General features: G+C 30.4%; 1 protein-coding gene across 1 annotated transcript in view; it reads right to left on the reverse strand.

The window, feature by feature from the left end:
* Window positions 1-2,061: 2,061 nt before the first annotated feature.
* Window positions 2,062-13,659, reverse strand: part of LOC105622932 (rho GTPase-activating protein 18) — a 25,937-nt gene continuing 14,339 nt past the window's right edge. The window contains exons 2-9 of the mRNA XM_012204340.1: window positions 12,712-12,953; window positions 7,106-7,236; window positions 6,856-7,022; window positions 6,615-6,765; window positions 5,540-5,883; window positions 5,303-5,469; window positions 2,516-2,693; window positions 2,062-2,438 (exon numbers count right to left, since the gene is read on the reverse strand). Coding sequence (XP_012059730.1) covers window positions 2,062-2,438; window positions 2,516-2,693; window positions 5,303-5,469; window positions 5,540-5,883; window positions 6,615-6,765; window positions 6,856-7,022; window positions 7,106-7,236; window positions 12,712-12,953 — 1,757 coding nt within the window. The remainder of the gene's footprint in view (window positions 2,439-2,515; window positions 2,694-5,302; window positions 5,470-5,539; window positions 5,884-6,614; window positions 6,766-6,855; window positions 7,023-7,105; window positions 7,237-12,711; window positions 12,954-13,659) is intronic.

The raw sequence follows: 13,659 nt of genomic DNA on the forward strand, positions 1-13,659 counted from the left end.
TCTCATTTGCCCTACTTTTGCTAATTTTGCCCTAATACTTCGAATTTTGAGAGTTCTTATTAAGTTCCTTATTTAACTTTAATGTAACTTCCGCCTGCACGCTGAAAAAAATTGTTAAACATTTTGTTGATTGAAAATGACAAAATATCTTAAAAACTTAAGGTGGTAGGACATTTTCAAGGTCATATTCGTAATCAGCGCGATTAAAATCTACTATAAATAACTTCATTTACTTTAAGGCCAAAATGATGTCAATTAGTGTTACATAGATTGAAACTAATAATATTGTAATAAATTATCAAATTTAATGTTATATAATATCCGAAATGCCATTTCTTGTTTTGTATTACACAATTATATAATACATAAATATCGCATAGGTATTTCAATTTGTTATATTGTTTTTTATAAATCAAACATAATAATAATAATAAATATTGTACATAAAAAAACAAATGTATATGTATAGATACAACTCAAGAACATAAACATTCTTTTGCGTATAAATTAATATTTTATGTAATTATAATACAAAAATCAATTTTTGGAATATAAGATTATTAATTGATTGTGAAATAAAATTTCTCAATTTCTGTGTACTATAAATAAATAATTCGTTCTTGTAAAAGCTATATTTAATTTTTAATCTGTCAAAAAAGAATCTATCTCTACGATAAATTATTGCATATATCTCTAAATATATTTATTATTATACATGTGCAATTTGGTAAACATAAATATATGATAATAAAATTATGATAAGGTATAACCATAATATTATAATAAGGTATTATTGTAATTTTATTATCATTTTATGATTATAAAATTATAATGATAAAATTATAATAATTATAATATACGATAATAAAATTATAATAGTCATGAAAAATGAATGTGATAATAAACTAATAAGAATTAAAAATTGTTAAAGTAATATTAATTATATCTTAAATATATGTCTTAAAATTTATACAAAAAACAAAATACTGTATATCTTGTAATATGTATGTAGGCATTTATGATATAGGAAGGGAGAATTATTATTATTTAAAATATTATATATAAAGATATTTTAAAAATCACTTAAATTAATTCCAATGTTTAATCTGTTAATGTACATCTTATGCATTAAGGGAGTCGTGCTCAGTCAAAAAACTTAAAAAAAAATCGATTTATGGATTTTGACATTTTCTGTAAGTACAACATTTGGAAAATATTCTCTGAAAGTTTCAAATTAAACTGATTAAAATTAATGGAGTTATAGGCGTTCAAAGTATACTGTGCTCGATGTTAAGAATAGGTATAATGCGAGAGTTGGGTGCTGGACAAAAGCCTTTTCTAACTTTTGTGAATCATGTATTTTGGAGGCTATAATCTGTTCTAATAGGCCTGAAATAGACTTTTTGTAAGTATTAAGAAATGAATATTTTATTTAAGTGTATATCTCTTTCGAAACTTTAAACGCGTTTTTTTCAAAATCGCATTTTTAAAATCGGTGACCAAAATATTTCGAGAACTATTACGTCGATTTCTTTCAAACTTTGCAGATTTATTTTAAATATATAAAACTCGTTCTTAAACAAAGGATTTTTTATGCTATAGTTTTTTTTTATGAAAAATATATTTATATTGAACAATATTTTTATTTAAAAAAAAATCGGAACTTTGACTCTTAATGTCCGCCATTTTATCCTAAATAAATATTTCGAAGAATTGTTCGTTCAAGGACTAGATAATTTAATATTAAACAAATCTTTTCGAATTTTTTATTTCTAATCCAGATCTGAGCAACAGTGATCAACGCAAAATGATTTTTTTAGACCTTCAAGAAAATGGCTGTATCTTTTTTATAAATATTTTTTAATAAAAAAATATATTCAATTCATAAAAATATACTCTTTTACATGTACAGATTTTTTTAAAGTTTTGTAATTTTTGCAAAAAATATTATCAAAAAGTCACATTTTTTTTACTTCCTGACTGAGCATGACTTTTTAATATAAAACAGTTTGAATTATGTACATTATGTGATAATATATAATCCAAGTTATTTAATTATAATTAATAATATTTTTTCTTGTATTTGCGATATCTTTCTACTTCAGACTGCCTTCGTAATTGATTCATAAGCTCCATCGGAACGTACCATAACTTTTCGACATTGTTAAGCAGAGCTTCCGTTACTCGACAGCATATAGCAGCCATGTTAACCTGAGCGGTTAAATCTGTATGGTCTTGAGGATGAACATATCGGGGTGGAAAAAGCGATGGTGCCACTATCATCGCCACGTTATGTATTGACATTTTATTCGATGTCTGATTTTCGATGACCAACTTCAGAAAATTTAACAATGCTTCTAAAGTACACCGATGCTCGACAGGTAGCAACAGCACCAATAAATTAAGAGAATATACCAAGTCATTAGGATTCTTGACACCTATAAAATGATTTTTTCGTATCCTTATAACATATATTTATATGTAAAATATTATGTCACATATATAATTTACTAACCATGACTTTGATAAAAAGCATCAATCAATTCGATAGTAAAAAGAGGTTGCGGTAAATCTCGTAATAATTTTTTCAGAACGGCTGACAAATCGTGACACGGAGTATGTTTAAACAACTTGTCCATCTCCTTTGGTTTACAATAAAAATCTGTTTCTAGTTCCGTACAAATTATTTCCACCTAAATAATTAGTTTTAAGCTTAACTTTAATAATATATAAATAATTAAGTGACATACAAACAAATAAACAATTACTTTAACTCTTTGTTGCAAAACTGTTTTAATGCATATTTTTTATGAATCTTCCCAGATAGCAAAATATCTGCAGTCTTCTAGCAATCAACAGATTCTAGCTGTCAACAGATTCGAGCAGAAAATGACAGCAGTCTACCATCAACTGCGTCTGCATTAGGCTTGTGTTCTGTTAACATCGCCTGTCATAATGTAAAGTCAAATTGTTGGCAAAAGCTGAGCAGATCCTGTCGATATTATCTGACCTTAGATTGTCAGCAAAAATGACGCAGAAATCCAGCAGATTCTGAAACAATCTGTTTACAATCAATTATCATTTATCAATTTCTGTCAACAATGTGCTGTCAAATCGTGTCAGAGCAGGCTCTATTCGTTTCTGCTGATAGTGCTAAGTGATATCGAGAGGATCTGCTTGGTTTCTAATAGACACTATACCACAAATCTGTTCTGTTTCTTTCTCCAGTCTGTCATTTACTTCTTGCAGATTCTGTTACGGTTTTTCTAGCAGTCTGTCAATTATTATATCTAATTCTGTAACAAATCTATTGTTATTTCATTGGTATAGTGTGTAGCAGTTGTTAAAAAAAATCTGCTTTCTACAGACTTGGCTATCTGGGTTAATACATAAAAATTTTTGAGATCGTTGATTGTAAATTTAAAGAGTCGCAATTTAAAAAGTCAAAGTGGCAGATCTAGTATGACAAAATGAAAACATTAATTATAATTTAAACATGACTAAAATTTTATACATAAGCTTTTGATTTCAACCTACAGTGCAAATTTGAAAATCTGAAATGATAATTCCAATTTAGAAGAAGCTCTTGCTACTTTTTAACGAAAAAGTTTCACTTTTGGCATAACTAATCACTTTGGCCACAACTAATCACAAAAATGTAAAAAAAGTCTTAAGGCTCCTGAATAGGCTGTGTTCTAAATTTACTGCCAGCGCTGAAAATCTATAGTTTGCGTGTTATTTTCAGCACTGGCAATGAATTTTGGAACACAACTATAGTCGTGGTTGAATTGTGACGTGGTTGGAATTGTGACGTCATAGGCGAGAAATACACGTTAATTTATGCTGCATGCCATTTGTAAAATTTTTATTTGTAAATAAAGACAATTTGAAAATCTAAATGACAAGATCGCTTTAAAACATTTATAAAAATAGGCAAAAACTACCTTTTCCTCCCTTGATAGTCAGTAAAAGGTAGGTAAAGTGAGCAGTAACAAGAAAGGTAAATTCGGGCAGAAACACACAGTTTAACAACTGTTGGAACAAGTAAAATATACGTATAAAATTCCAGGATTACTTATAGTTGCCATTTTTAGAACTTTCATAACGAGACAAATCATGAGTAAAATCAATTTTTACAATTAAACAAATAATAACGAAATGGCATGCAGCACAAATTTCATCGTCAAAATATCACTTTTCCACGCCTATAAGTTCAGCCATTTATCGTGGCGAAGCGCTATAACACACATGCCCATGTACATGTGCTCGCTTTCGGCGCGCCGAGAGCACATGTACATGGGCTCGAGCAGCTTATGTTTGTGGCTATCGGTTTTGTCATATTTCGCCAAGCCGCCATCTGATTCTGTGTCGCTGGCTGAATATTCAGGAGCCTTAAATATAAATATACAACAAATATAATAATTTAGTTAACAATAAATAAAAATGAATTTTCAAAATTTTTATTTATTCTAAATCCACATTGAAACCCACATCTACTATTTTAAATTTCTAAATTTTGAATGCAGATTTGAAATTAGCGATTTCAAAAATATTAGCGCAAAAATTTTCATTTATTATTAAACTAATATATATATACATATTCTTATTTAAATAAATTTATTTCAAAAATATTATATGATTGCGAACCCGTTACTGTCAGACTTTCAATGCAATTCATCTGAAACATTAATTATAATCTCCCCAAATTTAATCTTCAAAAACTGTAACAAATATGTTGTGAAAAATATTATCTTGGCCGGGAATCGAGTTCGGATTTCTAGCATATGAGCGTCCTAATCCTTTAGATTACCGAGACCTTAGCAATATTTCTCGCAATAAAAGCAATATGTATATTGCTAGAGATCCGGGTTCGATTCTCGGCCGAGATAATATTTTTCGCAATAAATTTATTATAGTTTGTAAGATTAAATTTAGGAGAATTATTAATATTTTAGATGGATTGCATTGAAAGTCCAACAATAAACGGCATGATAATCATATTTCTAAAATTCATTTAAATAAGAATATATACATGTATTAAATCAATATTTAACTTTGACTGTCAAATGATGCTTTTCATATTTAGGTCACGTACTCACATAAAACGATTCTAATTCGAATCTTATTAATGTTCACATTTATATATATATATATATATATATATGTATACATCTCAGAAATCTAGTATCAAATGTAATCAAAACAAATGAATTATAAAATACATAAAATACTCAGAAAAACTGCAAAAATATAGGTCCCATGGGACCTCTGCAGTAAAGAATTAATCAATAATTATACTTACTTTTTGCTTATGGCCTCCAACACGAAGTATACCTTCTTCTTTTACTCCACGTTTTGTTAATTCATTAAGGATTTTTTGAAAAACTAGTGGTATGTTATTTTCTTCACTTGTTAATTGACTGTCCCTGAGTAATAATGTCGATAAAGAAACGCCAAACAAATTTCCAGCTACAAATACGTATACGTACATCACAAAAAATCATAAGAAATTGCATACGAATATAATTATTTTATGTACCTTTCCTTCGTCGCTTATTGGGTTTTCGTCTCGAAAGCGGTATATTATATTTATCAAAAATCGCCGTTAGCTCGAGCCATAAAAGAGGCTGTAATCTCATAAAATCTCGTTGCGACAACAATTCTATATCTTGCCGAGCATAATCGTCATTAGTAATAAGATTGTCAGCAGACCACATTTGAGATTTCGCTTCATTAGTTTTGCACATCTCCTCGAAACTAAGATGACCGTGTGACGATGTACGACTTAATGAACGAGCTATTAAATTTCCATCCGCTGGTCTAGTTAAGCCATATAAACTGCTATGACTTCGTGTTACTGTCACATGATTTCCTGAACTCCGTCTTAAATATAAGATGACAATTAGAAAAAATATTTGATAATTATTTACATTAGAAAATCCTCTCTAATGTCCTTGACCTTGATATATGTTGCCAAAGTCCCTGAGTGCCCTCCAATTTTAGTCGTCACTCGTTATTCGATAAAAAGTTATTAAAAAAAGAATGTGGAAAATGATGTCTCATTTCTACTATATAAAACAGAAATTTTTCGCTTTAAAATATACTTTGCACACAAAGCGAATTTCACCCTACTTCCCCTCCGACCAAGGAGCATCTGACTTTCTACGCAAAGAGAGGTCCACCCTATTCTACGAGAGGCGGCACTGCTCCCAAGAAATATAACCTAACCTAACTCAACTCATATTTTAGTTTTCGGTAGCCATTGGCCATCGCTTTGCATAGGGTGGATCTCCCTTCACGTGCACCCTAGGCAAAAGGAAAATAGAATAGATCTCGCTTCGCATAGAAATGCGTATTCCCTTAATCGGTTCACCCATACCTTTCTCCCAGCCTAGAGAGTTATGTGACTTTTCAAAACAAAGAAATAATTACTTTGACTGTTAATAATCTTTTAACGAATAACGAGCGACGGCTAAAACTTGATGATAATCACTCAAAATCATGACCTTGATAACATACGTCAAGATCAAGGTCATTGGTGGGAGTCCTCTAAATAATTATCAAATATTTCAATAAAACAATTAAAAACAATTATTCAATTTTCTTAAAAATACCGAAGAGTTGATTCCTTTGAGCCAGCCAATTTTCTAACTGATTCAGTATCTAAATTTGCTACATCATTAAGACCACAATTGTTATTTCTCTGAAATGGCCTGGCAATGTGTATTGTTCCCAATCTGTGGTAGCCGGTCAACTGAATTCCTTCTGTGTGATAATATGTAATATCTTAGTTTTTCAAAGTAAAACTACTAATAATCTAGAAATTATTACATATAAATGCAAAGGCAGTAATACCAGAATCATTTGCGACATCCCCTCTCGACCAATTTCCGGCCCTTCTAAAAATTTCTTGCACGGGCACAGAAGCGGGCACAAAATTGACAACTGTTTGGGGAACATTTAATGTTCTACGAACTGTTGTTTTTCTTTCATTTGACGTACGGTGGAATGTAGAAACAAAACTTGAAATATCAACGTTTTAATAATCAGAAATAAATTTCATCACAAAATAACATGTATGTTAATTACAATAAAATAAACTTACTTTTGATGCGCATCTTCGATCACATTGACTATTGGAGGTGAAGGAGGTGATGCATTTTCTGATGTAGCGTCTCGAATTGAATCTAAAGAATCAGGTGTGGCACTACGTGATCGTGTACCTGTGCTAGAAACCTATAAATAAATATATTTACAATTTATATAAAATATATCTTATTTATCGCACTTAAGCACGCACGCACGCATACGCACGTACGTACGCACACAGAAGTATATAAAAAATATATTATGCGTAATAGTGTGTGAACGTATATGAGAGGAATTTTATTAGAACACTACCTACCAAGCACCAATACTAATTCAGAAATTTGATTTTGGTCATATTTTCTGAAAGCCTAATTCGGTCTTCTAATCTCTATTTTTCATGCTTTTTAATTACAATTTTAAGAATTTGTTGATAATAAATTATGATACAAATTTAGATCAATTAAAATAAATGTAATTAAATACAAAAAGTGTTATATCAAAGAAAAATCTTAATGCTTAAATATTTCTTGTACAAATTTATACTATTTGATATATACTATCTGATTCTGCATATTTATATATTGCCAAATCTTTTTCGATCTTGAAACGGTCATCAAACATGATCAGAATCAAAGTAGTAACATTACTTATTAAATTGAAGTAATTTAATAATTCTTGATGCTAATAAACATCTAACAAGTAAAATAAATTAAGTTTTTTCGCTAATCTTTATTGTCATTTTTTAATTATTTATATATATTCCCACACATCTCTGGATTTTTTAAAATTACTTTTAAGTACAAAATTTTTTGTACTTAAAACTTTTATTCGAGCTAATATTAAAATTTCTATAACGTTCTATTTTTTTTTAATAACTTAAAAAGGCAAAGAAACGAGTTTTTTTAAATCCAATTTTTTTCAAAAACTTGACGTGTTGAAGAATTTTCAATCACGCATTACAATTTGTAATATATGAGAAAAAATTTATCAATCACCTACTATTGTACATATTGCGATGTGAAAATTTTTGTTCGTTACTATCGCGAGTCGTCTGCGAAGGATGTTGCGTCCTCCCGGCTCACGTGCGACTGCACATGCGAGCGTGCACTAATCATTCGCTTAATTAATTTATTTGTTGACAAATTATTTTTTTAGTCTTGCATTTAGATCTAGTGTAAAGTACTTGAGGCAAGTTTGGGAATATTAGAGTGAATCAATGATACAGATTTTCCTTAATTAATAATGACGAAAGAAAAAGATATATTTCTGTGATTCTTGGAACAGAGAGAGAATTTTTAATTTAAGATTACAAAAATTGAAGAGAGAGTGAAAAAGATTGATCAATTACAGAAACGTAAAAAAATCAATTACAAATATAGGTGCTGCCATGAAGTAACGAGATTATCAACCGGGCATTTTAAAAAGAAAGAACTATTTTCAATAAGTATCATCAACGGACTGTGTTCAATGACTGAATTATTGTTTTTGTAATCTTGTCTCACCTACTAACGGAAAAAGAAAGACTACTCAGAGGACGAAGGTATGATAATAGGCTGGGAGCTGCTTCAGCCGGGAGCCCGAACATGCAGATTGTATGATTTCGTACATTTCTTGTAACATTCTAAGCTTTGCTGTAGCGCACGCAAATTATAGGAAAAACTATGGAAGGAGGAAGCTTCATGCTATGGAGGTGACTGAGGATATTATATTGGAGATAAAAACACTCCGACACTTCTCCGGATTCTCCAAGCCAGCCCAAGAGTTGCGGGCGGATCTTGGAGGATCTCTTCAAATTATATTGCGCGCTAAAGCGCAAGAATTTGTGGCTCACGAGGATGATTCGCGGGATCGCGTAACTGATAAAGGTTAATCAGCATAATTAAAGGAGGACCGAACGGCCTGCGTGAATCCATGGAAAACTCAGCCGGCACTCGTACCGTGGCCGAGCCAACGAAAACTGTGACAGGATACATAATCTCCCAAGATTAATCGAGAGCAAAACCTAGGATTGTCGTTTCAAGGATACCGGGGGATACGAAGAGTATTGAATGAAACGAGTATTATGTAAATGCCGATTGCGAGATTCCTGACATCGGGTGGATCGCACGTTAAGACTCTCGAGAAGTTTCTAGCGGCCGATTTAATGGCTGCCTGAGTTAGCGAATTATGGACCACGTGCCATCCACCTGAATCCGCCATCCGCCCTTTTTTTTCGAGGAAATACTGCTTGCCGACAGAGCCTTTGCCACAATCGCTTCATATTATTTTATTTATATATTGGTCAGTCGAGACTTTCATTGATTGCGAAATCAGAATAACTGTAAAATCCGGACTAGATCTGCCCGATTCGCGTCGACGTAATCTATTTTGATAACTTTTTTTTTGTCAGTGTGTGACTCTTTATCGACGATAAACTTCATTCTGATATGAAATATTCATTTTTCTTGTGTGATCTTTCGGAGAGCTGAGATTTATTGAGATCTAAAGCGGTTGCTTTATCGACAATTAATGTCGACTCTATCGTTGTTTTATCGCAAATGCCATGCATATAAAATCAAGCTTAACATATGAAAGTCAGTTGTAATTCAGCGTCTCAAAATACACTTGTTATCTATTTTTGTTAATTTCTGTGTTATTCTTGCAGCCTATCTCTCTCGTCCTTCGACAATTTTTCAGATTTGTACCCATCCTTGTTGCCATTGCGAATTACGCATAAATATCAAAAAATAAGCAAAAAATTAACGAAAGAATGGCACGCTCTCTCATGCCTGATGCTCAACTTGTTTTGAGAAAAAGCTCTGAGGTTTTACGAAAAGTCTGTGTAGTTATCGAAATCTTTTGCAAAGAAGTTCATTTATGTGAAAAATATAGAGCGACGAAATTGTGCCGTCATTCGTGAGTACGGTCAATATAATATAAAACAAAAAACAATAAAAAGATGTGAAAGGCACATAAGAGTTAGTAAATCACTTGAAAGTGTATAAAAGATCTACATATATATTAATTATATAAAACAAGAATTCTAAAAATTGGGCATTACATGTTTTGGTTTCTTCATTGAGTCATCTTCAGATGCTTGATACAGATGTGCAGTCAACATATTACTTAAAATTAGATTTAACCTGATGCGAACAATGTTGTAACGTTATCGGCAATGAACGGATGGATTCCACAAAGAACGGAGAAGATTGCTCGCATACGGTTAACAGGCCGAATGTTTGAACTTTCTCGTTGTTCCGATCGCCGATCGCCAACTTCATATCGCATATTAATAATTCCGTCAGAAAGTTAAAACATCGATGATGATGTAAGATAATGAATTCCAGTCAGAAAATAAAAAAAATGTATATATTCTGTAAAAATGTATTTATAAGAATAAAACTAAATATGTGTCAAGAAATGAAAGATGAGCAGCGCGCTCATCTACACCAACGTATGTGTATATTACATCGAAGTACAAGCTCATTTTTGCTCATTGTACTTATAATAAGAGTACAGTCAGTAGGGTATCAGTGATTGGTCTGCCAAATTGAGGCAAACACGGAAGTCGTATACTCGTGCTATCAGTACACATATAGTGTACACCATTTACATTATTTATAGCAATTTTTCTGTGTCAGAAGCAAATACATAGAGAATGAACTACTCGATCGTATCTAAATAATATGATCGACAAAAATGAGAAAGAGGAACCATGGAAGACGGCCAATCTCCTTATTCTCTCTTTCGTTATATCGTTGAGTGGAAAAAGAGAAAGATTGACCATCTTCTATTGATTGACGCCTCTCTCTCTCTCATTTTACACCATATCACAGGCAGAAGACGCTAAATATTTAGAAATATATCTGGATCGCAGGCTAACTGGAAAAAATATGGTTGAAATGAAGACAACTGGATAAAATTCAGCAAACTATATTGGCTGATGGGCAGGAACTCACAACTAACATTGGACAATAAACTATTAATTTATAAAACTATAATTAAACTTAAATCAGTATGGACTTATGGAATCCAACTCTGGAGGTCGAGCAGCAAGCACTTTAATCGAAATGTTTCAGCGTTTTTAATCCAAGATTTTAAGAATTAAAATAATAATATAAATTAAGATTCAAATAATAAAAAATTTTTTTAATAAAAGTTTCGAATCGCAATAAGATGGTAGTTGTTAACAATTAAAAATCATTAAAATCTAATATTATATATGTAAAATATTCAACAAAACAAACAATTCAACCCTTATCGGGTCGTCTTCAGTGTCGTACAATATTAATCCAATCGCAATTTAACAATTCCACAAAACTTTCAATTCTCAAAGTATCCATACCATATTAATTTTTCCAATAATTACAGATCTCTTGACAAATAAAAAAAGTGCCTCATTGCAACTGTATAAATCATTAAATTGTCATATCGACTTACACAGATCGATAAACGTTGATTGTTCAAAAATTTAGATCATATATGAGAATCAACGTTTATTGACTTGTGTAAGTCGATATGGCAACTTAATGACTTATACAATTGCAATAAGGCACTTTTTGATTTGTTATCATACTATCTGTAATTATTGGAAAAATTAACATGGTGTGGATACTTTGAGGATTGAAAGTTTTTGTAGAATTGTTAAATTACGGATTAATATTGTACGATATTGAAGATGACCCGATAAGGGTTAAAACATTTGTATTTTTAAATGTATTAGATTTTAATGATTTTTAAATATAATTGTTAACAACTATCATCTTGTTGCGACTCGTAGTCTTTTGTTAAAAAAAATATTTTAAGTATTGTTACCAATGCTCCATGGTACGTTACTAACAAAGTGTTTCACAGAGCTCTCCACATGTAAGAGAAGAAACACATAACTTTAATAAAAAATATCATTCAAAACTAGACATTCATCCCAATAAACTAACAAAGAATCTCCTCTCAAAAAGTGAACAGATGAAGTGAAAAGACTAAAAAGATGCAAACCTATAGACCTTACCATTTGTTTTAAATGCTATGCATTTAACAAATAATTAAGATAAAAGCGAAAGAAAGGCAGCCATTGAGACAGCCTCCTTTCTCCTAATCAAGTCAAAAAATTACTTATTATTATTACTTATTATCTTAGAATAGATTGTAAATAAAGCATAAGACAGGAAAAAAAAAGAAATTCGGGTCCGACTTAAATCTCCATAATTTCTTCTGTCAACCTTTAATTTTTTATAATAAATCAACAAAAACTTTATATGACCATATATTCAAAACAGCTTATTATTTCAAAGATACATCCAAGTTGTCGGAAAAATTTTGTTTCTCCAAAAATTTCGAAAACATATAATATTTTGGTAAATATCTGCGTATATTTCAAAGATCAAAATAACTCAAGTAATTTTCGATTTTTTAGAAAAAAATATTTTTCCTTTAACTTGGACAGTTTGTATCTTTCTCTAGAACTATAGATCATATGATTATATGAAATTTTTATCTTGATTTAGCATAAGGAGTCACTCCTTAAAATCTTAGAATATTTAACTATCCATATACATATAATATTTCCCAACTAACTTGCTTTATATTTATATAATCAATTAAAGGTATTTTAATTTTTTAATATTCATTAATTTGTCGATATACCTCTACATCTTTAAAGACATCTCTAATATCTGGTTTGCGAACACGTTGGCGTTGATTAAAACATTGTTTAACTGTATGATTAAGCGATCTCACGCGACGTTTCACAGTTTCTGCTTGAGCTCGTGACAGAGGACGCAAAACTGCTCCTAATTCCTCAGGTTGAATTTCCCTGCCTGCCTTCCACGCCTCTGTTAATTGTCCTAAACCAGCTGCATGTAACCATTCAGCTTCTTCTTCTCCTTCTATTAAAAAAATCCAAAAATATTCATTCTATAAATTAAAAATGTATAATGTTATGTTGCAGCATAATAACTTTTTATATTTTTAAGTTTTTTTCATACTTTTTATATTGTACTTAGTTTTGTTTTAAATTCTTAAAGGAACGAATAAAATCATCGATTTTGTATCCAACCGGTATGTGAAAAATGTGTTTTTTATAGTTTTCGAATTGCACAGATCACGTGGAGTAATCAGTTTCCATAAACATGAAGAGAACATATGTAAAAATGTGAATAAAGTGAATAAAATTTTTTCCATAAAAGAGATGCACAATGATCGTTTTTTATTCTAATGTTAACTCTCAAAAACTATTAAATGTATGTATATTTTGTTATAATAAAATTAAAATAAAAATGGAAACAAATATTCGAAACCCAGGGTTGATAAAAATTTTTAAAAAACGTTTTTTTGTTGATGTTCTTAATATTTTAAACATGTTTTAAACAATATTAAAAAAAAACATGCAATGTTTCCATCAATCAACCCTTTTGATGATCAGAATCATCAGAGTTTTGATAGTCAAAATATCGGCCGTTTTAATAATATTTCATTCATCGGTAATATATATATATGGTATATATATATATATATATAATACTATATAATATATATATATATATATATAAGTATTATATATAGTACGTAAGTAANACTATNTTACTTACACTA

The sequence above is a fragment of the Atta cephalotes genome (genome assembly GCF_000143395.1).
Source record: "Atta cephalotes unplaced genomic scaffold scaffold00050, whole genome shotgun sequence".
NCBI classification, from domain to species: Eukaryota; Metazoa; Arthropoda; class Insecta; order Hymenoptera; family Formicidae; genus Atta; species Atta cephalotes.